The sequence below is a fragment of the Bos indicus genome, chromosome 11 (genome assembly GCF_029378745.1).
Source record: "Bos indicus isolate NIAB-ARS_2022 breed Sahiwal x Tharparkar chromosome 11, NIAB-ARS_B.indTharparkar_mat_pri_1.0, whole genome shotgun sequence".
NCBI lineage: Eukaryota > Metazoa > Chordata > Mammalia > Artiodactyla > Bovidae > Bos > Bos indicus.
In genome coordinates, this window is record NC_091770.1 from 3,658,797 (window position 1) to 3,683,390 (window position 24,594).

At 50.7% G+C, this 24,594-nt stretch overlaps 1 protein-coding gene across 21 annotated transcripts in view; it reads left to right on the forward strand.

Moving 5' to 3' along the window:
- The window catches only part of INPP4A (inositol polyphosphate-4-phosphatase type I A), a 119,053-nt gene that overhangs the window by 62,906 nt on the left and 31,553 nt on the right, over nt 1–24,594 (forward strand). For 8 of the 21 annotated variants that reach the window (XM_070798258.1, XM_070798262.1, XM_070798269.1 and 5 more), the window contains exons 2-14: nt 2,268–2,338; nt 3,458–3,664; nt 4,216–4,260; nt 11,875–11,993; nt 14,087–14,203; nt 14,492–14,571; nt 16,142–16,253; nt 17,001–17,091; nt 17,548–17,695; nt 19,261–19,391; nt 21,612–21,716; nt 22,192–22,300; nt 24,233–24,250. In XM_070798258.1, the coding sequence (XP_070654359.1) occupies nt 3,559–3,664; nt 4,216–4,260; nt 11,875–11,993; nt 14,087–14,203; nt 14,492–14,571; nt 16,142–16,253; nt 17,001–17,091; nt 17,548–17,695; nt 19,261–19,391; nt 21,612–21,716; nt 22,192–22,300; nt 24,233–24,250 (1,181 nt within the window). In that variant the 5' untranslated portion in view covers nt 2,268–2,338; nt 3,458–3,558. The other 13 variants (XM_070798260.1, XM_070798268.1, XM_070798270.1 and 10 more) reach the window with 6 other exon arrangements.

The following is a 24,594-nucleotide window of genomic DNA, read 5'->3' on the forward strand; positions in this document are numbered from 1 at the left end:
CATCCCATTAAAAACACACAAGGTGCAGAGCTGACATGAACACTTTTCCATGCTGCTGTTTTTATTACAGTCATTAAAAGGATCAGCCTTTTTATTGGGTGTAAAGACCATTCACAAACAGCACAGTGAATTTTTCCCACAGTAAATCCACTCAAAGAACCATCCAGCAGGAGACGGAACACTCCAGAGGGCACCCCCGCCCCCACAGCCTCTCACACGCTCCCCAGCCAGGTCTGCCCCTCAGAGACACTAACGCCACTGTCCTGACCTCCCACACCACACGCTCGCCCTCCCAGCGCTCGAACTTCACAGCGATGGCGTTGCCTCGAGCGTGCTCTCGAGGGTCTGGCTTTCCCCCTTGACGTTGTTCCTTAGGGTCGTTCGTGTTGTTTGTCTGTTCTGCTGTTGATGGACCCTTGGATTGTTTCTGTTTTGTTTTTTTTTTCTGAATATAGAAACATCCATGTTCTTTACTTTTGATTAATTTATTTGTGTCAGGTCTCAGTTGTGACACGTGGGATCTTCATTGCGTCACGAGGATTCTAGCTGTGCGCAGGCTTAGTTGCCCCGAGGCACGTGGAATCTTCCCGGGCCGGGGATCGAACCCTCATCCTCTGCAGTGGCAGGTGGATTCTGAACCACTGCACCCCCGGGGAAGTCCCTCTAGGTTTTGAATATTATAAATGTTACTGCTTCCAGTGTTCTTTACACACTTTTTGGTGAACCTAAGTGTGCGTTTCTGTGAGCAGTTGCACTCTGAGTTATATGTGTTCAGTGTGGGTAGATACCGCGGGCTTCCCAGTACGGCTGTACCATCTTACACTCCACCAGCAGTGTGTCAGGGCCCCACTTATTCCACATCCTTGTCAGCACTTGGTACTGCCTGTCTGTTCCAGTTTAGCTCTCTGGTGGGTGCACAGAGGTATCTCATGGTTACGGTTAGTGTTTTCCTGATGACTAATGAGGTTGAAGAAGTTTTGTGTGTATGTTGCCTTTATTATAATCATTTTAGCAGCCAGATAGTGGTGTGTCTCACAGATGTTCCGAAATGGACTTACCTGTAGCTGGGCATTTAGATTGCTTCCTGTATTTATCATTACAAACGATAGGCATCTCTGGACCCTTGGTGAGAATTTTGTATTGTTTACAGTTTTTGATAAATAATGTCAGATTGCTTTCTAGAGTATTCAGACCTTTCCAGAATGTTATCAGTAGTATAGGAGAACTCTGTTGAGTTTCCCCTAGGTCAATGAGCAAAGCATATTGTCATTAGGAGAAGAAGCAAAACCTCTTTAAGGAGCCTACTTTAGATAACTCTAGGCATTCTTTCATTATTACGATTGAGTTTGGTCACTGTTCCACAATATTTTCTGTGAGTGTCCCTCTTTTGTGAGTTCACACCTTGTGCCACTTGTATTTTAGTGGCTTGGTCGACTTGTGTGAGTGCTATGGAAAGACACAGGTCTTAGTGCTGCAGGTTCTTTCTCCATCTGTTTCATTGTCACAGCGTAGTTTTGACTTGATGCCTTTTGATGTCGGCGCACTGTCTGGTCTCCCGCTTGGTGACCTCTGTGGGGTGTCCCCAGCCAGGCCACTGCCCTTCTCTGACGTGCCCAGGCCCAAGGTCCCTGGGTGCCCCGCGGGAGGAGGGGAAGGAACACAGCCTGCAGGGGAGGGGGTTTGCAGTTTCAGATGCTCACACTGGCCGCCGAGGTCTGCCCAGCAGCCCTGGTGGTGCTGTGCTGCGCCGGGGCCGAGTGCTGTGCTCTGGGGCAGGCTCGCAGGGCCGGCAGCCGCGCTGGGCTGGGAGCCGCGTTCTCAGTGCCCACTGCTGTCCTCGCACGTGCGTTTCTCACTGTCGCCCTGAGAGGTGGGTCCAGCCCCCCTCGTCTTAGTCACCAGAAAGCAGAGCCTCCGAGGTGCCCAGCTCATCCCAGAGCCTGACGTTTGTGGCAGGAAGCCTGGGCTCAGCCTCTTATCTGCTCCTTTCCCTGAGCCACATCCCAGCTCCCCAGCAGGCCCTCCCCCTGATCACCACAGGAGCAGGGATAGGAATGAGCACTGTTTCTCATTCTTTGGGGGTTTGAGCAAAACATCTGTTTTTGAGTTAAAAGTTTAGATTGGTGTATGGGGCACAAAGGAGCGTATAGTAGCACTGGGCTTCCCCCCATTTTTAGGCATGAAAATAATAACATACACGTTGTAATAAGCATTCCCGAGCACTTCATGTCTGCTCAGCTTGTTAATTTATACTTTTCTATTTCTAGATGATGGACGTGGATGTGCTTCTGTGAAGAGATGCCACGTGTCTCTACTGGCCGAAGGACAAACATGTCCAGTAAGTTGCTGGGTGAATTAACCCAGGAGCGGGAGCTCAGGCCCTTCAGATGCAAAGGTGTTGACACCCTTGGAGAACACGGGGTGTCTGGATATATGGGGACCTTTGAGGGGATTTTTTAAAAATCATATTTATTTAGTTTTAATTGATGATTGCTTTACAGTTTTGGTTTGATTTCTTTTTTGAGGCCTGGAGTCTTCTGCTGTCGTTTAGAAGTTGCTCTGTAGGAGCTGGTCCATATTTTGATGAGCTATTGATGTATTTGTGGAGAGGCAGGCGGTCTCCCTGACTTCCTCCTCTGCTGTCTTCTTCCACTCTCTGAGGGGATATTGTAAACCAGCCTTATTGCCTGGTCTAATTATTTGAGCTTCTGAAGGTTGGTTCCTGCTAGAGACAGCAGGAATGGCGGCATAAAGGGTTGGAAGAATCTGAAACCCATTCCTTGCCGAGTGCGCCGCTTCCTAGAGCAACGCGTGAGCTCCATGCTGGCCGGAGCATCTGGGCGGCTCAGCCTGTGGTGGCTCCTTGCCCAGAAACCCCGTGCCCGAAGCACAGCACCGTCCACTGAGGTGCAGATGGTCATGCCTTATGGGAAAGAAAGCCCGAGTGACACACATGGGATTCCTGTGGCCCTGAGGGGCAGAGACCAAGGCTGGAGACGTGCCTTCGGTCCCCAGCTTCTGCTGTCCTGTTTTGGCCAGTGGGCGGCAGACCTTTCTCTTCCCACACCTCTTATCCTTCGGGAGAGAGATGGTAATGAGCTGATTTATCATTTTAAAGCTCCTCTGAGATTCGTCAATGGGAAATCATAATAAAGCCGACCCCAGCCATAGTTTATGATTATGTTGAGCCATCATTTAATGTGGTACTTCTCTGTGGAAGAGACCCTGCTCTCTTTATGGAGTCCTGTGGGTGAGAGGAGAGGGGGAGGTGATTAGACAGGACCTGGATCGTCAGACTCTCCCCTCCTCACCTGCCGGGGACCCTGGCTTCACCGAATCTTGCCCGTGTAGGTCACGTGCTCTCTTCATGAGGCCACAGTGTCTCTCTGTCACCATCCCATCCCCGTATTTTGAATTTGTGTGTTTGTTTAAACCAGTGTTTGTTCCTGTTTCTCAGGACAGCTGCCGCCTTAGGGGACGAGGGCGTGGTGACGGGGCTTCTGGGGACTCAGGCGTGCTCTGACCCAGGAACGGGAAGTCATCCTCACCAATGACATCATGACAGCAAGAGAGCACAGCCCTCGCCATGGCGCCAGGGCCCGTGCGATGCAGCGGGCTTCCACCATCGATGTGGCAGGCGACATGCTGGGCCTTTCTCTGGCAGGTGAGCCTCAGCAGGCTGCCTGTGGGCCCTCGCGGTGGCAGTGCCAGGGGGTGCGGGGCCGGGCAGCCCCATTTGAACTGGAATAGGGAAAGTCAGCCCTCTTCCTGGGACTTGCATCCCCTGGAACCTGCCTGCCGGGGTTTTCCAGGTTGCATGGGCACCTCCAGGGCTCACTGGCCAGTAGGTAATGCGGGAGTGTCCACAGTGCCTGTGTGACCGGTGCCCAGACCATAGTAAAAGCCCTTTGCATTGTGGATGTGCAGGCCCAGGGGGAGGGGTTTAGTCTTGGGGTCCGCAACTTCTTAGGAATCTCAAATCATCTCATGTAACAGTTTGGGAGAAGGCAGAGTGTTGGGTTCCCCCCCCCCCAATCCCATTTTATTGAGGAGTAATTGACATATCAGTACATCACTGTAAGTTCAAAATGTAGAGCTTGCTGGTTTGATGTATGGATACTGTGTCGCCACTGGTGACTGGGCTTTTTGCATCAAATCGGAAAGCAGGGAAAAGTTGATTAAGGCTGATTTTTTTGTCATTTCTCTTTTATCCAGGAAACGTACAAGATCCAGATGAGCCCATTTTAGAATTCAGCTTAGGTAGGTGTCTGTAACTTTTTGTGTTAATATACATGCAGCTTAAAACCCGAGACAAAAGCACCGCAACTGGCAGGAGTTTGTCCAGAGACCTTGGCACTGCCACCACGGCTGTGGAAGTGCTTCTGAGAAGCGGAGGCCGAGAGGCCGGTGGGAGCCTCCTGCACGTGGGAGGGGACCTCAGCTGCCTGGCATGGGATGCCCGTCTCCTCCACATGTGCTCCGTCCAGGCTGGTGGTGGGAAGCGGGCAGGAGGGGGCCCCAGAGATGCAAAGTCAGCCTCGCTGGGGAGAGGCAGGAGGGGTGAGGACATGGGGCTCAGGGCCACGTTGCTCTCCCTGCAGTGTTGCTCTCTGGCGCTCAGATCCTTGCTCCACGAGCAGAGGCACTGACGCCCTCGTGCTCCTCGCTCTTGAGCCTCAGTGAGAGCGTGCCTGGAGTCGGGCAGCATGGCTCACTGTGGGCTCACCCTCAGGAGCTTCTTCTCCAGGGCCCAACACTCACTGGTATTCCTCTCCTTGTCCTGTCCCTGAAAGGCTGCTGAGTGAGGCGTGCCCACCTCGCCCTCCCCACCCTCCTTCCCATCCTAATTCTGCCTGGCTACTCCTCAAGGCTGGAGGCTCTCTCTGGTGAAAGTAAACTCAGTCCTCCACAGAGATGCAGAAATGCTGGCCTTTGGAACCCAGCCAAAGCAGTCAGCTGGCCACCCCGTTACTGTCGGGGAGCCTGCCTAGGCCAGCATGCCCCGCCGCCTCCTCAGACCGCCTTTTTAGAACCGAATGTACGTTTGCCTGTGCTGACGAGGACGGGCGCACATGTGCTGATCGCAGTCTTATTCGTAATAACCAGCACTGGAAACAGCGTCCATCAGCTGGAAGATTAACTATGTTATGTGTGTACAGAGGATGGCTGCTCAGCTGAGAGAAGGCCCAAGTCCCTGACACGCCCCTGGGTGCGTCTCAGAATCCGTGAAAAGTGTGAAAGGTGAAAGAAGCTGTAACAAGAGGCTGGGTGTTGTGTAACTCCATTTTCGTGAAAGTCAGAAGGACGAGTCTGTAGCGAGAGCGCACAGGTTAATGCTTACCTGGGAGCGAGGTGAGGGCAGGGAGCACAGGGAGCCCTTTGGGGCGATGGAGGTGCTCCCTGTCTGGACAGAAGTGGTGGGACTAGGAGTGTGTGCGCTGATCAGAACCGAGTGCCACACTTAAAGCGGATGTGTTTTACATACAAATTATTCCTCGAAGGTGATATAAAGCAAAATGAAAGAAGAGATTGCTGGAAGGCTCACAACATGAAAAAGAAAAAGATTAGAAACAATAGAACTTGGGCTTCCCTGGGAGTCCCGTGGTTAAGAGTCCTCCTGCCAATGCAGGGGACACAGGTTCGATCGCTGGTCCAGGAAGAACGCCTGCGTTGTGGAGTAACTAAGCCTGTGCATCACGACTGCTGAAGCCCGCGTGCCCTAGAGCCCGAGCTCCGCAATAAGAGAAGCCGCTGCAAGTGCGAAACCCGCACGCCACAGCTAGAGAGCAGCCCCCACTCGCCGCACCCAGAGAAAAAGCCTGCACAGCAAGGAAGACCCAGCCCAGCCAGAAATGAGTAAATAAAACGATCCAAAAGAGGGAATAAACCGAGGAAAAGGAAGACCCAGGAAACAGAGCCCAACACAGGAGAGAAGTCACAGAAATCCTTTAATGAATAGTATTTGCTTAGCTGTAATCGGAGAAGGCAATGGCACCCCACTCCAGTACTCTTGCCTGGAAAATCCCATGGATGGAGGAGCCTGGTGGGCTGCAGTCCATGGGGTCGCTAGGAGTCGGGCACGACTGAGCGACTTCACTTTCACTTTTCACTTTCATACATTGGAGAAGGAAATGGCAACCCACTCCAGTGTTCTTGCCTGGAGAATCCCAGGAACGGGGGAGCCTGCTGGGCTGCGGTCCATGGGGTTGCACAGAGCTGGACACAACTGAAGTGACTTAGCAGCAGCAGCTCTAATAATGTAGGACATGGATGTAACAAAAACGTTGAGTTAACCTGACTATAGAGAGAGAATGAGAGTTGATATAATGGAGATAAAAATCTTCACCCTATAATAGAAATCTAGAAATCAGGACATTTCTGAATCTGACAAGTCAAGGGCAATAATATAGTCATACTAATTAGACAGATGGAGGAAGAAACAGCTTAAAAAGGTGAGGAAGAGTTTTATGTTAAATGAATTTTACTATACACACACACAAAACAGAAGGTGAGGAGTAGGAGCCAGATAATTGAATGGTCAAATATTTTATCTTAAAAACAGAATTTAAAACTGAAAAGCACTCGTTTAAAAACCTTTATTAGAGAAAATGTTAGAGGGAAAGAAAGCCCAATCAGAGAGACCCACAGTCAGCATCTTGGTATGTATCCTTTTGCAGATATTTTTTTACACCCACACAGTGCTATACAGAAATTGTTAATGATTTCTGGTTGTGGAGGTGATGGAATTATTTACAGAATTGTCATCCTGTTGTTTTTTAAAAGTCATTTTAGAAAGTCTTTAATTTGTTAATTCCTTCTGTTTTCTGTGTTTTGGTGTTTTGGCTGTGAGGCGCGTGGGAATCTTCGCTCCCTGACCCTGCGTTGGAAGGCGGAGTCCCAACCACGTACCGCTAGGGAAGTTCCATCGCCCTAGTGTTCTTAATGTGGTTTCCACGTAGCAGAGCATCACTGGCGTCCTTTCGTTTTGGTCTGTGTGGGTCTGCCACCTCATCGTTCCAGATGCCTGCATAGAGTCTGCTGTGTAACTGTGCCGTGCTTACTGTAACCAGCCTCCTGTTGCTGGACACTTCGGTCTTTTCAGTCTGCCGTCGTAAACACCAACAGTGAATGTACTTGTGCCTGGGTCTTTCGCATGTTTTGTTGGTTCTCTCCTTGGGATAAGTCATAGGATATAGAATTGCTCAAATGGTAGGCACCTGAAATGTTATTTACCTCAGTAGCATTTATTCAGCTGGGACACAGATGCTCTGGTTGGAAAGACACCACATACACATCAGGGATTAATGGTTTCTATGGAAATGTGCCAGAGGAGTTATGTAAGTGATAAGCAGGAGATGTGACTGTGGGCCTCTGAGAGGAAGCTTCATGGAAGTCATGGAACTGAGCTAGGGATTAAACCTTGGGTGAGATTTAGGTTGGATAGGGGCAAGGCCAGGAGAGAACGTCACTTGTAGGGAGGTATTTTCTGAGCATGGCAGTTGGCCCATCAGCCCTTAAGCTGACATCAGTCTTTCCAGCCTCGGGCCACTTGCTGTATCTCAGTCTACCTGCCATCACTGGGCTTTGAGAGACGCAGGTGTTCTAGCCTCACATGATGAGAGGGCAGGCCGAGAGAGACCAGACCAGGGTCTCTGCGGGGTGTAGCTTAAAGGACGGAGAACAGCGGAACAGTCATATCTCTGATGTGGAGGCAGACATCATAGAAGAAGTAGAACAGAATTGAAAAAGACAACAGGGGCTTCCCTGGAGGCTCAGTGGTGAAGAATCCACCTGCCAGTGCAGGAGGCATGGGTTCAGTCTCTCGTCTAGGAAGATCTCACATACGGCGGGGCAGCTAAGCGCATGCACCACGGCTACTGAGCCTGTGCTCGGAGGCCAGGAGCTGCAGCTGCGGAAGCCCACACGCCTGGAGCCCCCGCTCTGCAGCAAGGGAAGCCCCCTCAGTGAGACGCCCGTGCACCGCAACTGAAGAGTAGCCCCCCACGCTCTCCACAGCGCTGGAGAAAAGTCTGCACAGCAACGGAGACCCAGCACAGCCAAACAGAAATAATAACACTGTGTTTCAAAAAGAGAACAAGACCTTAAAGCTTCTGGAAGAAAAGAAACTGGAGAGCTCACAACCACAACTTCAGGTTAGGCAGAGATTGATCACTTGGCAGGAAGTACGATATGTTTTAGTTTTCTATTGCTGCTGTAACAAATTACCACAATATAAGAAATATAAGACCTTAAAACAAGCCAAGTTTATTATCTTACAGTTCCCTTAGGTCAGAAAGCAAAGGGCTCAGCCAGGTCTCTACTCAATCTTATAAACACCAAAGTCAAAGCATCAGCATGGCCCCAGTCCTTCCTAGGGACTCAAGGGTTAAAGGTGGCTCCTTATTCATTCAAGTTGTTTGAGGACTGAGGTCCCTATTTCTTTGCTAGCTACCAGTCGAGGCCTGTTCTCTGCTTATAAAGGCCACTCACGTTCTGTGGTTGTGGCTCTTTCCTCTCTCTGCACAGCCAGCAATGGCAGGTTGAGTGCCTTTCATGCTTAGAACTTCCCTAGTCTTTTTTTAATTCACACCTTTGTAACTCACCCTTCCATCTTCCTTTTGTACTTTTAGGAGCTCATATGATTAGATTAAGCTCATCCAGATAATCTGCAGTAATCTTTCCATGTCAAGATTCCATGACTTTAGTTACATCTATGAAGTCCTTTTGCCTGTATTATAATATTTTCAAAAGTTCCTGGGATTAGAATTTGGCCCTTTTTGAGGGGAGGGACGTTTTTCTGCCTGCTAGTGTCTAAAATTAAAAATCTAAAATAAAAAACTCTGGAAATCTTTGAGAAAATGAATAAATAAACCACAAACTGGAGAAAAATATTCACATATACCTGACAAAGGACAGATCTAGGATAAAATGCTTACAAATTGACAGTAAAAAAATCAATTTAAAAATGAACAAAAGACTTGAGCAGACTCTTGACAAAAGAAGTTAGAAAAATGAACAAACACATGGTGAAAAGATGCTTAATGTCATTAGTCATCGCAGAAGTGCAAATGAAAACACATTCTTTGGAACAACCAAGATAAAGGCTAACCCACCAAATGTTGGTGGGATTCAGAGCAACTGGAGCTCTGGTAAATTGCAGTGAGATTATAAAGTGATGCAGCCACTTTAGGAATCTGTCAGCTTCTTACAAAGCTAAGCATATCCTTCTCTACTGTAACCTGGAAGTTCCACTCCTAAGTGCTTATGCAAAAAGAAAACATGTTCACAAGAAGATGTGAGTAGGAATGTCTGCTGCTGCTGCTAGGTAGTGTCTGACTCTGTGCGACCCCATAGACGGCAGCCCACCAGGCTCCCCGGTCCCAGGGATTCTCCAGGCAAGAACACTGGAGTGGGTTGCCATTTCCTTCTCCAATGCATGAAAATGAAAAGTGAAAGTGAAGTTGCTCAGTCGTGTCCGACTCTCTGTGACCCCATGGACTGCAGCCTACCAGGCTCCTCTGTCCATGGGACTTTTCCAGGCAAGAGTACTGGAGTGGGGTGCCATCGCCTTCTCCAGGAATGTCTATAGCACCTTTATTTATAATGGTTCAAAACTGCAAACAACCCAACTGTCTATTAACATACAGTGACTGGTAAGTAAATTTTGGTATATTCATACAATGGAATATGATTCATCAGTTTTTAAAAAGAATTAATTATCAGTATATAAACAATACAGATGAATCTTGAAAACATTCCATTTATGTTCAAGAAATTCAAGAATGGACAAAAATGGTAAAAATCAGAAAGTGGTTCGCAGGCAGGGGAATTGACTGAGAAGTGGGACGGGAGCTTTCTTGTCTGATGGAGAAAGTCATCTTGTTTTGTGAGTGTGTATGATTGTCAGAGCTCATTGAATGAAAACCTAGGCTCTTTGTGTCTTATTATATCCAATAAGTAATGAAAACCCATAAAAATGTATGAGAACATATTACAAAGAGATCAGTTTTCAGAAGTAAATTAATTTGCAGAAGTAAAAATCAACTTATGAATTTTAAATCACCAGTAATATTTGAAAAATAAATGAGAATGACGAGAACAGGAGTAAAGACCTCTAAAAATCCTCTCCTCCATAAAGACAGTGAAAAAATGGTCCAGATCAATGATTTCAGTTGCCAAGATGCTGAAACAACCTAAGTGCCCATCAACAGATGAATGGATGAAGATGTGGAGGGCGTGTGTGTGTATTTGTTGTATATGTGTATATATACATATTATAGATGTGAGTACACACACACACACACACACACAGAGAAATATAAACAATGGAATATTACTCAGCCATTAACAATGGATGAAAGTTTGTCCTTTGCAGCAACATGGATAGATTTGGAGGGCATTATGCTAAGTGAAATCAGTCAGAGAAAGATAAACACTGTAAGACACCACTTATCTATGGAATCTAAAAAACACAACAAACTAGTGAATATAACAGAAAAGTAGACTCACAGATATGGAGAACAAACTGGTGGTTTCTGGTGGACAGGGCCAGGAAGGGGCATATAGGGGCGAGGGGGCTGACAGGTACAGACTGCTGGGTGTAAGGTAGGCTCGAGGATGTACTGCACAGCATGGGGAAGACAGCCAATGTTTTGTAATAACTAAATGCAAAGTAACTTCTAAAATTCTATAAAAAATTAAAAACAATCAATTGTTTCAGAACTCTGGGAATTAAGCAGAGGCCTTCAGCACTCTGGGGCATGTTCATTGCCTCTCCAGAAAAGCCAGTTCTTGTTATGAGTGTTGGACTTTGATTTACCGTATATTTCGTCAGTCACAAGGTGGATATCTTTCTCATCTTTTAGTATCTTTTTAATCGGAAAGTGTCTTATAGTTAATGGCATATCATAGGTTAATGGCGATGGGCCTTTTTTTCTTTGATAATGCATTTTACAGTAGATGGCATGTTAGATTCAAAGAAGTATGATCCTTTTTATTGTGGATCCCTTCTATGATTGATTAAGGCTTCCCTGGTGCCTCAGACGGTAAAGCGTGTGCCTGCAATGTGGGAGACCCGGGTTCAATCCCTGGGTCAGGAAGATCCTCTGGAGAAGGAAATGGCACCCCACTCCAGTACTCTTGCCTGGAAAATCCCATGGATGGAGGAGCCTGGTAGCCTACAGTCTATGGGGTTGCTAAGAGTTGGACACAAGTGAGCGACTTCACTTTCACTTTATCTGAGTCTTACAATCTATTTCAAAATGCTTAGTGCAATACGTTTTCTAACTGAAACAGTTCGTGAAGTGTCTTTAGTTCTAAAAAGCCACATGTTTAGTAATCTCAAATTTGATATGAGTCTTATAAGGAAAATGAATGAGCATGATTTTCTTAAAAAGAAAAAAAAAAAAACCTTTATTTTGCAATAGAATTTTAATTAGCTTCCAACATATGTCACACACAGACCCAGGGATACTGTGAGCTTAGGAGTGCAGCAGCCCTGGGTGTGGGCGTGTGTAGCTGGGTCTTGATTTCATAGACTCTGTGGCTACTTAGTTCCAATTAGTTGTTAAGGTCAAACTTCACGGGTCAGACCTTTCCTGTGTCATCCATTCCGTGGATGAAGAGAGCCTTCCATCGGCAGTTATGGCATTGCTGTCCTGGGGGCCAGGAAGGCTGGGAGGAATGAGAAGGGATCATTTCTAATTTAAAAAGTCTCCTCCCTGTAACAGTAGTCAGGGTGATCATTTCATTCCGTTGTGTGGGTTTTACTTCTTTTACCTTCTTTGGGTGTGTTTGGAACCGAGAACTAACTGAAGTCTGATTTTTAAGAACCATTTCTACTTTATTTATTTTATTTCTATTCTAATTTTGTAGCCTGCAGTGAGCTGCATACTCCGTCACTTGATCGAAAACCAAATAGCTTTGTGGCAGTGAGCGTGACCACCCCACCCCAGGCATTCTGGACGAAGCACGCACAGACGGAGATCATCGAGGTGGGTGCTTCTTGCCCCCGGCGGCTCCAAGACTGCTTCTGGTCCTGGTGGGAAGTCTGCTCAGTGCCCTGAGCACCCGTAGCTGAGGTTTATTCCTGCGGATTGTTTTCTTCTTGCACGAACGTTCAGCACACTGGTATCTTTCATCACACTTACTCATCTGGGTGGTGCTTTTATTTGCCATGTTGTCTGTAGTCACTCAGTTGTGTCCGACTCTGCGACCCCATGGACCGTAGCTCGCCAGGCTCCTCTGTCCATGGGATTCTCCAGGCAGGAATATGGAGTGGGTTGCCATTTCCTCCTCCAGGGGTCGAACCCAAGTACCCTGCATTGGCAGGGGGCTCGTTACCACAGAGCCATCAGAGAAACCCTTGATTTGCCATATCCTTTACAGTTGTTGATTATCTATTGGCTGGCTGTTTTTAAACGGTGATCCTCTAAGGTAGATTGCTTTTTAAGAGGTAAGACCTCATACTCCCTTCTCATCTCTAATTGGCTGCTACTTTTGGACACTTGTGGTCTTTAATCAGAGTTTAGAGAATGTTAATTATCAACCAACCCTCGTACTAGCCACACTTTTTATTGGTTTGTATTTTTATATCCTTTTTTGAGTTGTATGTTATGTGTTTACTCTGTACATGAAATGAAATGATACAGTCACCTCAGGAATTTTACTGGATTTCTTTAGATAATTGAGCACGTTACGTAAGTTATGAAACTAAGTGTAGGAGGTGGCTGGTGTGAGCTCCTGTAAGATTTTGTTGGTGATGTGAGTTTCTGTGTGAATGTTGCCCTCCCTGGCAGTCTCCAGCAAGCAGACTGCATTTCTCCTTCTTTCCAAGTTTTACATTTTGCCTGATAGACCCTCTCATTACCTTGGAAATTTATTTCAAGTTCAAGCCAACAGTTCTGGTTTCTAGCATTTGTCTAGCACGGCCTACCCACAAAGCACTGGGAGCTGTGGATGACACAGTGAGACTTGAGCCCCGCCCCTGCCTCAGGGAGTCTACCAGGCTGTGGGTGAGGCGGCTGAAGTGAACGGCTCCCTGCAGACGAGCGGAGTGTGGGCCGTGTGAGGGCAGAGCGAGCGGGGCAGTGCGTGGGGACGGGGCCTGTCCCGCTCACTGCGCACGAGACACCGCAGGGGTGCAGGGGGTCTGGCCGCGCCGTAGCCGGCTGGTCTGCAGGTGTGTTTAAGGCAGGTCCTGGGGGAGTGATCTGGGCCCTCACTGGCAGCGGGGAGGAATGGGAAGAAGGGGGCGTGAGAGGGAGGCTCTGCAGGTGGAACTTGCAGGGGTGAATTGTCCCTGGGTGGTTCAGAACAACAGAGAAGGCAGCAGAGCCGGTGCCTGGATCTGGAGCCTCCTTGGAAGGAGAGTCAGAGGGAGTCTGAACTAGCAGATGGAGTGGTTGGGTGGGGCTGTGGCCCCAGCAGGTCACTGCAGGGTGGGGTGGGGATGAGACTGTCCAGCAGGTGGCAAGACATCAGATCTGGAACTGCCGGTACAGACAAGAACTGCTAACAGTTTGGCCAAGATCACTAACCACCACCTGAGGAAGCGAGTTTAATATAATGGCGTTTGAGGTCAGGGCTGGGCTGCCAAGAAATGGCGACCTATGATCTAGAGACTCGCAGCTCATCCTCAGAAAAAGACAACCTTAAAAAAGCTGGACCTCCATTCTTACAAACCCAGGATTCTAGAAATAAACAATTCTGACTATTCATTTCCTCTTTCATCTTTCCATCTGCCTCAGCTTAAAGGAATAGCCTACAGTAGTAGATCCAAATACATCTGAAGTGGTAAGAGTAGTTACAGAAAGTCTTTCCTGCTGGGGGAGGAGCCCTTAGGGTGAGCTCGTGGGCCCAGCATGTGGTGATCTATTCGTGGTATCTGGGCCTACAGGCTTTGTCTTTCTTGGAAAGCAGAGTTCGGCTTGTCTGCATCCCTGTAAAGCCTGTTTGCATTCCTGTTGATCCAAGCTGGTAAGATGTTAGTTAGTTTCTTCTTCTGAGAATGTTGGTGTATTTCAAAAGCAACCACTTAAGGAAAATGCAACTCTGTATTCTGATTTTTTTTTTTTTTCTATTGTAGGGAACCAATGATCCTATATTTCTAAGCAGCATTGCCTTCTTTCAAGACTCTCTCATCAATCAGATGACACAGATCAAGCTGTCCGTGTATGATGTCAAGGACAGATCTCAGGGAACAGTTAAGTACCATGTTGTTGTTCGTGGGATGTTCTTCCCTTCTTTTTTTAAAGCTACATAATTGTCTGGGAGGTGAACATAAGACTGACTTTATTCCTGGCTTATGAATTAATGTCCAGGTGTTTTTGTCTTTGGGAACATCTTTCTGAGCCTCCCACTGGGCTCCTGAGATGAAGTCAGATGTGTTGAGAGAGCCAGCCAGCCGTATCCCCCCGCCAACCCACTGCCGCCCCAAGAGCTGGAGGAGAGGCACGGCCTGGGCACTAATGCTGTCTCCCCTCTCCCGCAGATGTACTTGCTGGGGTCCGGAACTTTTGTCGTCAAAGATCTGCTCCAGGACAGGCACCATAGGTTGTATTTAACACTAAGGTTGGTATTTAATTTTGTCTGTCTGCAAGGATCTGGAATCACAAGGTCTGGGGACGGATGGGGAAGGTCGACCCTATATTGAGAGAGTGTCTTACCCTCAACCCCTGTCCCCAGAAGCCAGTCTTGTGGGGAGGTGGTTGTCATTGAGAAGAAAGAGAAAACCTCAGCCTGTCAGAGGGCGTGTCATGAAGCGGAAGTGTGCAGTGTTCATGGGAGTACGCAGACCTAAAGGAAAATCTTTGTGTACCTCTAATTATACCGAATGTATTTGGCTGTCATCTGTCCCCCCTAGTAGGATGTGATCTCCCAGACAGCAGGTATCCCAAGACTTAGAACAGTGTCTGCTGCTCAGGAAATATTTGTGGAAGGAACGAATGAGGGGAGGGAGGGGCCGCCCCCACTGTGATGGGGTCAAGATGTCAGTTCTTCCCAAATTCAGTTTAGGGGCAGGTCCCACCCTGATGGAGTGTTCTTTCTTTCTGTCGCTCCATCTTTTTTTCCCCAAAATAATGTAAAAATTGGGAAAATAGTCTGAAATAGCCAAGACAGTTTTGATGTAGGAGATGAATTCTTGGCCAGTAGTATGACATTCTGAAGATGCGGAGATGACAGCACTGCAGGTGCTGGGGAGGGCTTGCCCTGCAGTGATCCTGTGTGTGTGGAGAGCCTGACTCAGGACGAGAGAAGGGTCTTGGGAGAATGGGTGGGTTCGCTTTGGGGAAGGATGGTTAGAGGAAAACACTCAGGTTCATCCATTGCCAGAGCTGATTCTGGTTGGACATCATCCTTTTTAAAAGGAGCTAGAGATGGTCACTGAACAGTGTGACTGGGGTTGACTTTCCCAGGCACGAGAACCATGAGAATGAATCACAAAGGGTACGGTCAGTGGATGGACGTGACCATGCAAAAACTTACAGCCTGGCTAAGTCCCACACTTCAGATAAAAAACCCAAGGCTTCACAGTATTGCTTTATGAATCAGAGCTTCCTGGGATGAATCGGAGGGGCCCAGGCAGCCGGCAGTCACCCTGAGGGGTCTTGGGGTGAAACTGACCGGGGCTAGAGGGGCCTCAGCTGTATCACGAAGGATTCAGAGGCTTTGGGAATTCCCGTGTGACCTCTGCTAACTGGGGTCCAGACCTAGGCCTTGAGGCTAATCAGAGCTTGAGGATGGAGTAGATGGAGCAGAAAGGGGTCCTGTGCCAGAAGAAGATGCTCTGGGTCCTGACTCTGAGATGTGTCCCCGTCACTCTCAGGGGAGGGGCAGCCCAGGGCTGAGGGGCCCCGGCCTCCCACGTGGGCGGTGGCTTTGCCCCTCCCGCTTTACTGGCACGTCCGTGCTTCCCCATGGGGCGTTGCCCCCTCCCAGACACGGCCTTCCCTTGCGGCCCCACCTTTGCTCACCTGCCGCCCTCAGAGCCCCCGCATGTGGCAGCTGCTATTGGGCCGACCAGCCAGCCCCATCCTGGTTCCCCCAGGACCCCTCGAGCACCCGGGATGCTGAGCTTTGCATTTAGCAGAAGGTGAAGCCCAGTCACAGCACCAATGCCGAAGGGCACTGCTGATTGCAGGTCTGCAGAGAGTGACCGCGTGGGCAACATCACCGTGATGGGCTGGCAGATGGAGGAGAAGTCGGATCAGCGGCCCCCAGTGACCCGGTCTCTGGACACCGTCAACGGGAGGGTGAGCACAGCATCTTCTCCCTCTGGGTGGGCTGGAGGGCCCTCCTAATGCACGTGGCCTCTGAGTTCAGGGGACGGGACAGTGGGGCCCCTACTGGACATGCCTGCGCCCTCAGGCACTTAACCGGTAGAGAAGGGGCTCCCCAGCCTCTGTTCCAGGTCACAGCTGGCTCCTCAAGAGCGGGAGCTGCAGGCGGGAGGGGAGAGGTGGCTTGCGGGTGTGGACTGAGACCCAGGTTGTCTCTGAGGGTGGGTTAAGGTCTTCCTCTCCCAGACACTCCCTGCCCATGGCTGCCTGGGCCCCATCGCACACCTGCGCCCCCCACCCACCTCTCCCTGCCCTCCTCATGCACAGTTGCTCACACAGACACTCGCAAACAAGAGCTCTTATAGCCCAAACACTGGCAAGTAGTCATTGTAAAATACAGAGATCTCTCACCGTACCCAAAACAAGTCTGAAACGTTAGCTATGGAAATACTCTCGGGCCTGTCTACCACCGCCCTTTCATCCCACACAGCAAAACACTCAGAGACAAAGGGAAGTGGCTCGGTCAGAAGAGTGCATTTCTAGAAAACTGTGGGCGGAGGGCGTTCAGTGTCCCAGGCGGTGGCCTCTCTTGTTTGTGGCTGGGGCTGGGTGTTTCTCATAGAGTTGACTGTGGATATTAGTTTCAAGGAGGCTTTTATGTCTATGATGCGCCCTGGAGTCCGAGGCAGTTTCGTCATGCTTGTGTGTATGTGTTTTTAGATGGTTCTGCCTGTTGACGAGAGCTTGACTGAGGCCTTGGGGATCCGATCCAAGTACGCTTCGTTGCGAAAAGACACTTTACTGAAATCGGGTAAACAGCTTCCTCCGTGGGTACTCTTGCCACTCGTGAGCGTCCACCTGGGCCTGCGGTCCCCTCCCCCACCTGCTCCGATCGTCACGGATGTGTCCGCCAGTGGTCACCTCCCTGCACACCAGTGTGCCATTCTTTGGTTCAGCGTATTGGGAACTGGTGACCCTCCAGGGGAGGGGCTTCTCCTTCCTTTTGCCCTGTCTTGATGACTCGATGACCAGTGGCCTCCCTACCCAGTCCTAGCACCTCCAAGCCAGGGGCATGGTCTGGGATGACAATACTGCACGTCTCGGGGCAGGAGCACTGAGGCTCAGTCACTCGGTGAGCTTGGGTTTAAGTGTTCGGATTCCCTGGAGATAAACAGCAAGGAGACCTGGGGGTGAGGGCACCATGTAGGCTGGGGGGGGCCACGGCGGCCCATACCAGCTCACTGCAGCTGTCTCTCTCCCGCCTCAGTGTTTGGTGGTGCCATCTGCCGCATGTACCGCTTCCCGACCACCGAGGGCAACCACCTGCGGATCCTGGAGCAGATGGCAGAGAGCGTGCTGTCCCTGCACGTGCCCCGGCAGTTTGTGAAGCTCCTGCTGGAGGAGGACGCGGCCAGGTGAGGCCCAGGGCTCCTGGCGGCCGCCCCTTCCTGCAGGAAAGCTCATAGACCGGGCGGGTGAGCACGGACCGCAGCCAGGCCTGGTCGCACACCCAGCCCTGCCGCCTGCCTACTCCTCAGCCTGGGCTCAGTTTGCTCAACTGTGTCCCCCGTTTGTGTGTGAGGAAGTCACAAGATCGCCTGCCTGACAGGCCAGCTGTGCCAGCACCGAGCACATGTTCCCCCCGCTTCAGCATTCCTTTTGCTGATTTAATAATGATAAAATGGTGTGACTTTTTAACTTCAGATAATTTAGTAGATTCCTAAAAACATTTATAAAATTAGCCCCCCAGAGGAAAAAGTGCATAGTGTAAAAAGTGAAAGAGTGCAAAAAGCTTTTTACAAAAAATGCAAGTCTTGAGATGCTGAGATGCTTGTTTATTTCCCAAGAAACAGCCACTTCAGCCACGTCAGTGTTTTCTGCTGTATTTCTGTATATATGCACAGAGCACTCTCAATCAATTTCAGGGATTAACTCCTGAGTAGGAAAGGGAAGTCCTCATAAATGATGAGGACTTTAGGTCTTTTATACTTTCTTCCCAGTTTCCTAAAATGGTTATCCTTTTAAAAAAATCCATTGTGTGTGTTCAGTAGTCTGATTATGCAGCTATTATTTCCTGCCGAGCTGAGATTATATATCATTTCTGTCTCTTTGGCCATGCTGCGTGGCAGGCAGGATCTTACTTCCCCAGCCAGGGATTGAACCCATGCCTCTGAAGTAGAATCGCAGGTTCTTAGCCACTGGACCACCAGGGAAGTCCCATATATTTCAGTTCTTAAACAGCTTTCATTTTTGTGGAGGTCCCAAGTCCGTCCTTTCTTGTCCTCGTCTCCCCTGACCCTCACACCTTTCACATCCGGACAGTTCATCACTTATACAGACAGTGACGGGAGCCATGGCTGAAGTTGCCGGTTTCCCAGGGTCCTTGTCCCAGACCTGGAAAGGATGCCAGTGAGACTCTAGGGCCTGGCAGCTGTGGGACCCCCACTGCTGAGCAGCCCAGCTGCAGGCTCATTGGACAGCTTTATGTTCTGCAGCTCTGCTCTGGGAGGGCGGAAAGGCCCATGCTTCCCAGAACCCAGGGGGCAGTGACAGACCCTGGTGGGGATGAGGAGAGGGGAGAGGGTTGCCCTCAGGCTCTAGTCCTCTTGTGATCTGGGAGGGTCAGACTCCAGTGGGCTGCAGCTCAAGCTCTTGTGGCCCCTGGAAACATGCATGGTCACAGGGGCCACGGCAGAGCCACTCCCCTCTCCAGTCCTTCGCTGAGTTTTCCCTGAACTAGGTTCCTACGGAAAGCTTGTCTGTGCAGTTTCCACACGGTCAGCGGTTGCCCACCTTTCTTACAGCCGCATGTGGAGCCGTCTGCCGTGCTGCCCCGCTGCTGGCCCTTCAGACCCACAGGGCCTTCCCTGAGCGTCAGTGACACGTCCACGACCATCTGGCCTCCCGGATGCTCAGGACTCCTGAGCCTCTGCCAGGAGGGAGTGGGCGCCATGGCCTGACGTGTGTGTTTTGCTTGCAGAGTATGTGAACTGGAGGAGCTGGGGGAGCTGTCCCCATGCTGGGAGAGCCTCCGGCGCCAGATTGTCACACAGTACCAGACCATCATCCTCACCTACCAGGAGAACCTGACCGACCTCCATCAGTACAAAGGTGGGCGCCCACTCTCATTTCCAGCTAAAATCCTGGAATCCAGGGTTGCTCACATATGCCCACTGACAGACGCTCTAATGGATGTTTAAAAATAGATTCTCATGTAGATGTCGGTTCTTTCAAAGATGGAGTTTTCAGATCTTAATTAAGACAAATGTGTGAATTGCATTGAAAGTTCCGTCCACGGTGTCCTCTGCCAAAACAAACCACTGCAGGATGAAATGGAGGAGAGACAGGGTCCCAGGCCGTCGGTTCATGTTCCTGCTTCATCCTGGTCCTGTGTCAGCGCAGTGCCCAAAAGGATGTAGGCCTTTTGCCTTGAGACCAAACAAGGCAGGGTTTTCTGGATTTCCTAGTTTAACTGTTTGGTGGTCCTTATACTGATATATGGGCTTCCCAGGTGGCACCTGTGGTAAAGAATCTGCCTGCCAGTATAGGAGATGCAAGAGACGCAGGTTCGGTCCCTGGGTCAGGAGGATCCCCTGGAGAAGGAAATGGCAACCTGTATTCTTGCCTGGGAAATGCCATGGACAGAGGAGCCTGCTGGGCTACAGTCCATGGGGTTGCAGAGTCAGAAAAAAACACGAGTGTACACACACACATATTGACATACAAATTGTCTGAGTGAAGCTCTCCATTTTAAGGCTCAAAAGAGAAAATGAAATACAGACACCTCTTATTAGAAGGTGCCACTTGCTTTTCAAAGCATGTTCAGGTAGATTTAGAAAACGATGATAAACTCACTCCCTTTTGATTCCAAATGAAATGACTTTGGTTTTCTATTACTTTATTCTCCAGATTCTTCCCTTCTTCCCCTTTTTACAATAGAATTTCAGGTTTTCAGGAAAGTCATAAGCCCTTCATGTGATTTTGACACAGAGCATAGAAACCTGTCCATGAACTTGACTGAGAAGAAGCCAGATACAGGAATGATGGCAAGATGACGGTGCCCTGGGTTTGGCTTGCGTCTGAAGAAAAGATCTAAGTGTATTTCTAAGAGAAATGGCAGTGTTTTCCTAAAGGGACATAGGGACCTGCTGGTGCTGGCTGCCTGTTACCTGGCCAAGTCTGAAACCTATACACCTGGGTGTTTCTGGAGCAGAGCTTATGAGATGTCATTGTGCATCTATGTCCCCTGAGAATCTTGTTAACAGCAGATCTGGGGTTTGGCATCTCTAACGGGCTCCCAGGAAGCTGATGTTGCTGGTCCGCGGGCACCCCCATCAGGAGCTGGGGAACGGTTTCCTGGTCTGCGGGCACCCCCATCAGTAGCTGGGGAACGGTTTCCTGGTCCGCGGGCACCCCCATCAGGAGCTGGGGAACGGTTTGCTGGTCCGTGGGCACCCCCATCAGTAGCTGGGGAACGGTTTCCTGGTCTGCGGGCACCCCTATCAGGAGCTGGGGAACGGTTTCCTGGGCAAAGCGCGGAGCAGATGGTGGCCAGTCTTCATTTTCTGTGCTGGCAAAATAAACGTGCCATTTTTCACTAAATGAAATGTTTATTTCTCCTCATTGTCACCGTAATTTATAATTCCTTTCTTTTCTCGGCATGTAATTCTTCACTTAGTTAAGTATTCCAGTTATAGAAGTAACATTGTGAATATCTTGTTAGGAAACACGGTCCAAACTCCTGAGCCACCCAGGGTGTGTGTGAGGATGTGTGAATGTGTGTTCCAGGGCCCAACCAGGTGCCCTGTGGCGCCTGCTTACCGTGAGCGACCTAGGGTGGCGAGTGGGCCTTCTCGTCACTTTCCAGATTGGAGACGTGTCTCTGCTGTTGCGCGGCTTCTTAGATCTTGGGTGCTGGAAGGCTCTGCAGTGGGAACACGCACTTTCTGGCATGGGCCCACCTGCTTTTTATAGTGGTGCTGACAGCGTGCTGCACACAGTCCCATCCCTGAGTCAGACCTCTCGGCTGAGAGCTGGCGTAGGCAGGCCTGGTGTCGTTCCTCAGCTTCCAAGGGTGGCTCCACTGGCCTGCACTCACCCCTGGGACCCCAGACCAGTCTTCTGGCCAGGAGCCGCTGTCCCTCAGCATTTCACAGCCCCTGTCATCAGGGAAGGAAGCGTGCTTGTGAGCAGCTTGGAGTCCCTGAGGCCTCTGCCGACACATGCCTGCTCACCCACGGCAGAGTCCTCACAGGGTCCCTTCTCTGGGCGGCTTTCTTGCACGCTGGATACAGGCTGACCATCTTTATCTTCTCCCCTTCTGATCCTTAGGTCCCTCGTTCAAAGCAAGCAGTTTGAAAGCAGATAAAAAGCTAGAATTTGTTCCCACTAACTTACACATACAAAGGATGAGAGTTCAGGATGATGGAGGAGCAGGTAACTGCCCCGTGAATCATGTCGCTTCTTTCCCCCACTGGCCCTTGGTCCCTGAGCTGTCGCACGTCTGTCCTATGTGTCTGCTGTGGCGTTGGGCTGAGAGCACAGCAAAGGGACCTCCAAGGCCTTTGTGAGGAGCTCTAGCACCTTCCTCTCGTTTGTCCTCCCTCCAGCTTCTCTTGCATGTCTGGGGCAGAAAACGGCCCACGGGTCATCCTTCTGAGGCAGGGGTGCAGGCTGAGTGTCGTGGGTCGCTGTGTGGCCCCACCCTGAGACCCACACAGGCCCCTCTGAACCAAGATGAGGGTGCTGGGCTCCAGAGGCCCTCGGGCACCCTGGATGGTGGGGCTAGTGTTGCCATAGGCTGCTTGGAGCCGGGCTGGCGGGGGACCCCAGAGCTTCGTGCATATCCCCGTAGCCAGCTTTGTCCGCAGGCCTGAGCCAGAGTAACAGAGGAGAGCTTTCTGTCATTCAGATCAGAACTATGACATCGTCACCATTGGGGCGCCAGCAGCACACTGCCAGGGCTTCAAGTCGGGAGGGCTCCGCAAAAAGCTGCACAAGTTTGAAGAGACCAAGAAACAGTAAGTTCTCAGAGGGTATCTGTCCTCCTTGTTCTGGTGTCTCGGGCTTCCTGGATTTAAAAAAGAAAAAAAGTCGCAAGGGGACCGCAGAAACGTCCAGCGTCCGAGCTGCTTTTGCAGGGTGGGGGAGCTGCCTGAGGCGCCTGTGCCGCTCTTTGTGCACGTCCAAGCTGGGCGGTGACGAGTGCCCGAGGGCCTGTCCCTGCAAAACAGGCGATTGAAAAATCCGCCCGGAGAATGGTTCCCCCGGCCCTGGCGGACTTGGCGGGCTCCGCTGCCCTTTAGAAACCTTGGTCGAAGGTCACAGGGTGTGAGGTCTGGGAAAGACGGTTTCCTTTCCTGGAGGACATTGGTGGTCAGTGTTCCCAGGGTCAGAGAGGCTCCAGGGGCTGCAGGGAGTGACCAATCAGAGCGGGGAAACAGCGAGGTGGGCGGGGCACGTGATAAGGGGCGGGGCCTCGGGGAGGAGCTCTGCGGGCAGGGCGAGCTGGTGACTAGAGCTGACAGGTTGAGCAGGTAGGGCGACAGCAGTGCTGGGAGCCTGCTGGAGAGAGGGTGCAGGGGCTGCTGCAGGGCAGGGGCGACAGGGAGAGAGCATAAGCTGACCTGTCGTGTCCGACACCGGGAGGCATTGGTGATCTTCCCGAACATCGCCTGGCTAGACTTAACCTTGACTGGAGGGCTCGGGTGTAGGAAGTAGATGGGATACGTGCAGGTGATGCCGTGGGCTCCTCGGACCTAGAGGTGGAGGAGGAGTGGGACCAAGACAAGCTTGTCTCAGGCTGGTAGGAGAGAGGATGGCAAACGAGGGGAGATGGTGGAGGATACTGGTGGAGCGAGGTTCTGGAGAAGATGGGGAGGCAGGACTGGGCAGTGATCCTGGAAGGGCCAGGAGAAGAAGGTGGCATCGCAGAGAAAGAAGAAGCTGGGGCTGCAGCAGAGCAGCTGGTGCAGAATGTGGAGTTGAGGGGCCCCAACACCAAGGCCCACGATCCTCAGGAGGTCCTGTGGAGCAGTTGTGGCGGCCTGGTGACTGAGTGCACACACACAGTGCTGGCCGCAGCCTCAGGCCAGAGCCTGGCTCTGTGTCTGGGTGGGTGTCAGGACAGGGCTTGAGCAGGTTGACCTTGGACTGCAGGGGCCGGGGAGAAAGGACAGGTGCAGTGGGCTGAGGCGTGAGCAGGCGGGCAGAGAGCACCCGGGGACTCAGGGTTCAGAGGGTGGGAGGTAGGCCTCAGACTGGGCAGCATCTCTGGGATCCTGCCCACCTTCCTGCAGCCCCCTTGACCTGGATCTGGCCCCACCAAGGGCTCCTCAAACCAGGCCACCAGACCCACCCGAGGATTCACCAGCCTGGTGGTCCCCTGGGAATTAGGGCAAAGACAGCTTCCTGTGCCACCGCCGCTCTGCACGGCCAGCCGCATGTGTGTCGCTGCACTGCATGGGCCGTGTGGAGGTGTGAGCGTGCGACTCGAGCTGGCGTGGGGCCCTGGAGGAGAAAGCCAGTCAAGGGGCTGGCCCTGTCCCAGGAAGGTCGGGGTGTTGGTACCAGTTATTCTGCATGTGAACTTCAGGACTCTTATTCCCCAAAGGCTTTTTGTAGTATTTTTCAAATATATAATGTACATGTTTATGTATTTTCCTACTAATGGCATAAAACCGCCTGCAGGAATGGTTTGCACCAGGGGAGCTCTCCTCAGCCCAGGTGTAGCCCACCACATGGGCTTCTCCCTGGGGCTCAAGCACACGCGCAGACGCTGCTTCGACCAGGGAGCACCTTGGGCTCCTAAGCTGAATCCTCCCTGTAGTTGGGGCTTCCTCAAGTTATCTCCAGAATTTTGATGAAAGAGAACTTGGTTTTTACGTTTTTTTGTTTTGCATTTGCCGTTTGCTAACAAACTGCTAATATTTCGTCTTGGTTCTTCTCTTTAGCAGTTTTGAGGAGTGTTGGTGAGTTCTCTGTCTGTGGAGAGTGTGCGTTTGGGTCTTGCTCTCGTGCAGAGAAAGCCTGTCCCCTCCTCTGTGAGGTGCTGCCCCCGCCACGCCCCCGCAGGCTCCTAGTTGTAGTCTCGTAGATGGAACTCCCTTCCAACTGCAATGTTCTGTGATAATGAATAGCCCGTCTCCAGTCTGCTGTTTCAAACCCTCCCAGTCTGGCTGCATCACTCGGAGCAAAGACCCAGCTCTCTCTCCATGACGAGGAGGCACCTAGGCCAGGCAGGTCTCAGGTGCTGAGGCTTCAAGCCAGTACCGTGGTGTGTTTGGGAGTCCCTTCCTGGCTTCTTTTACTGCCA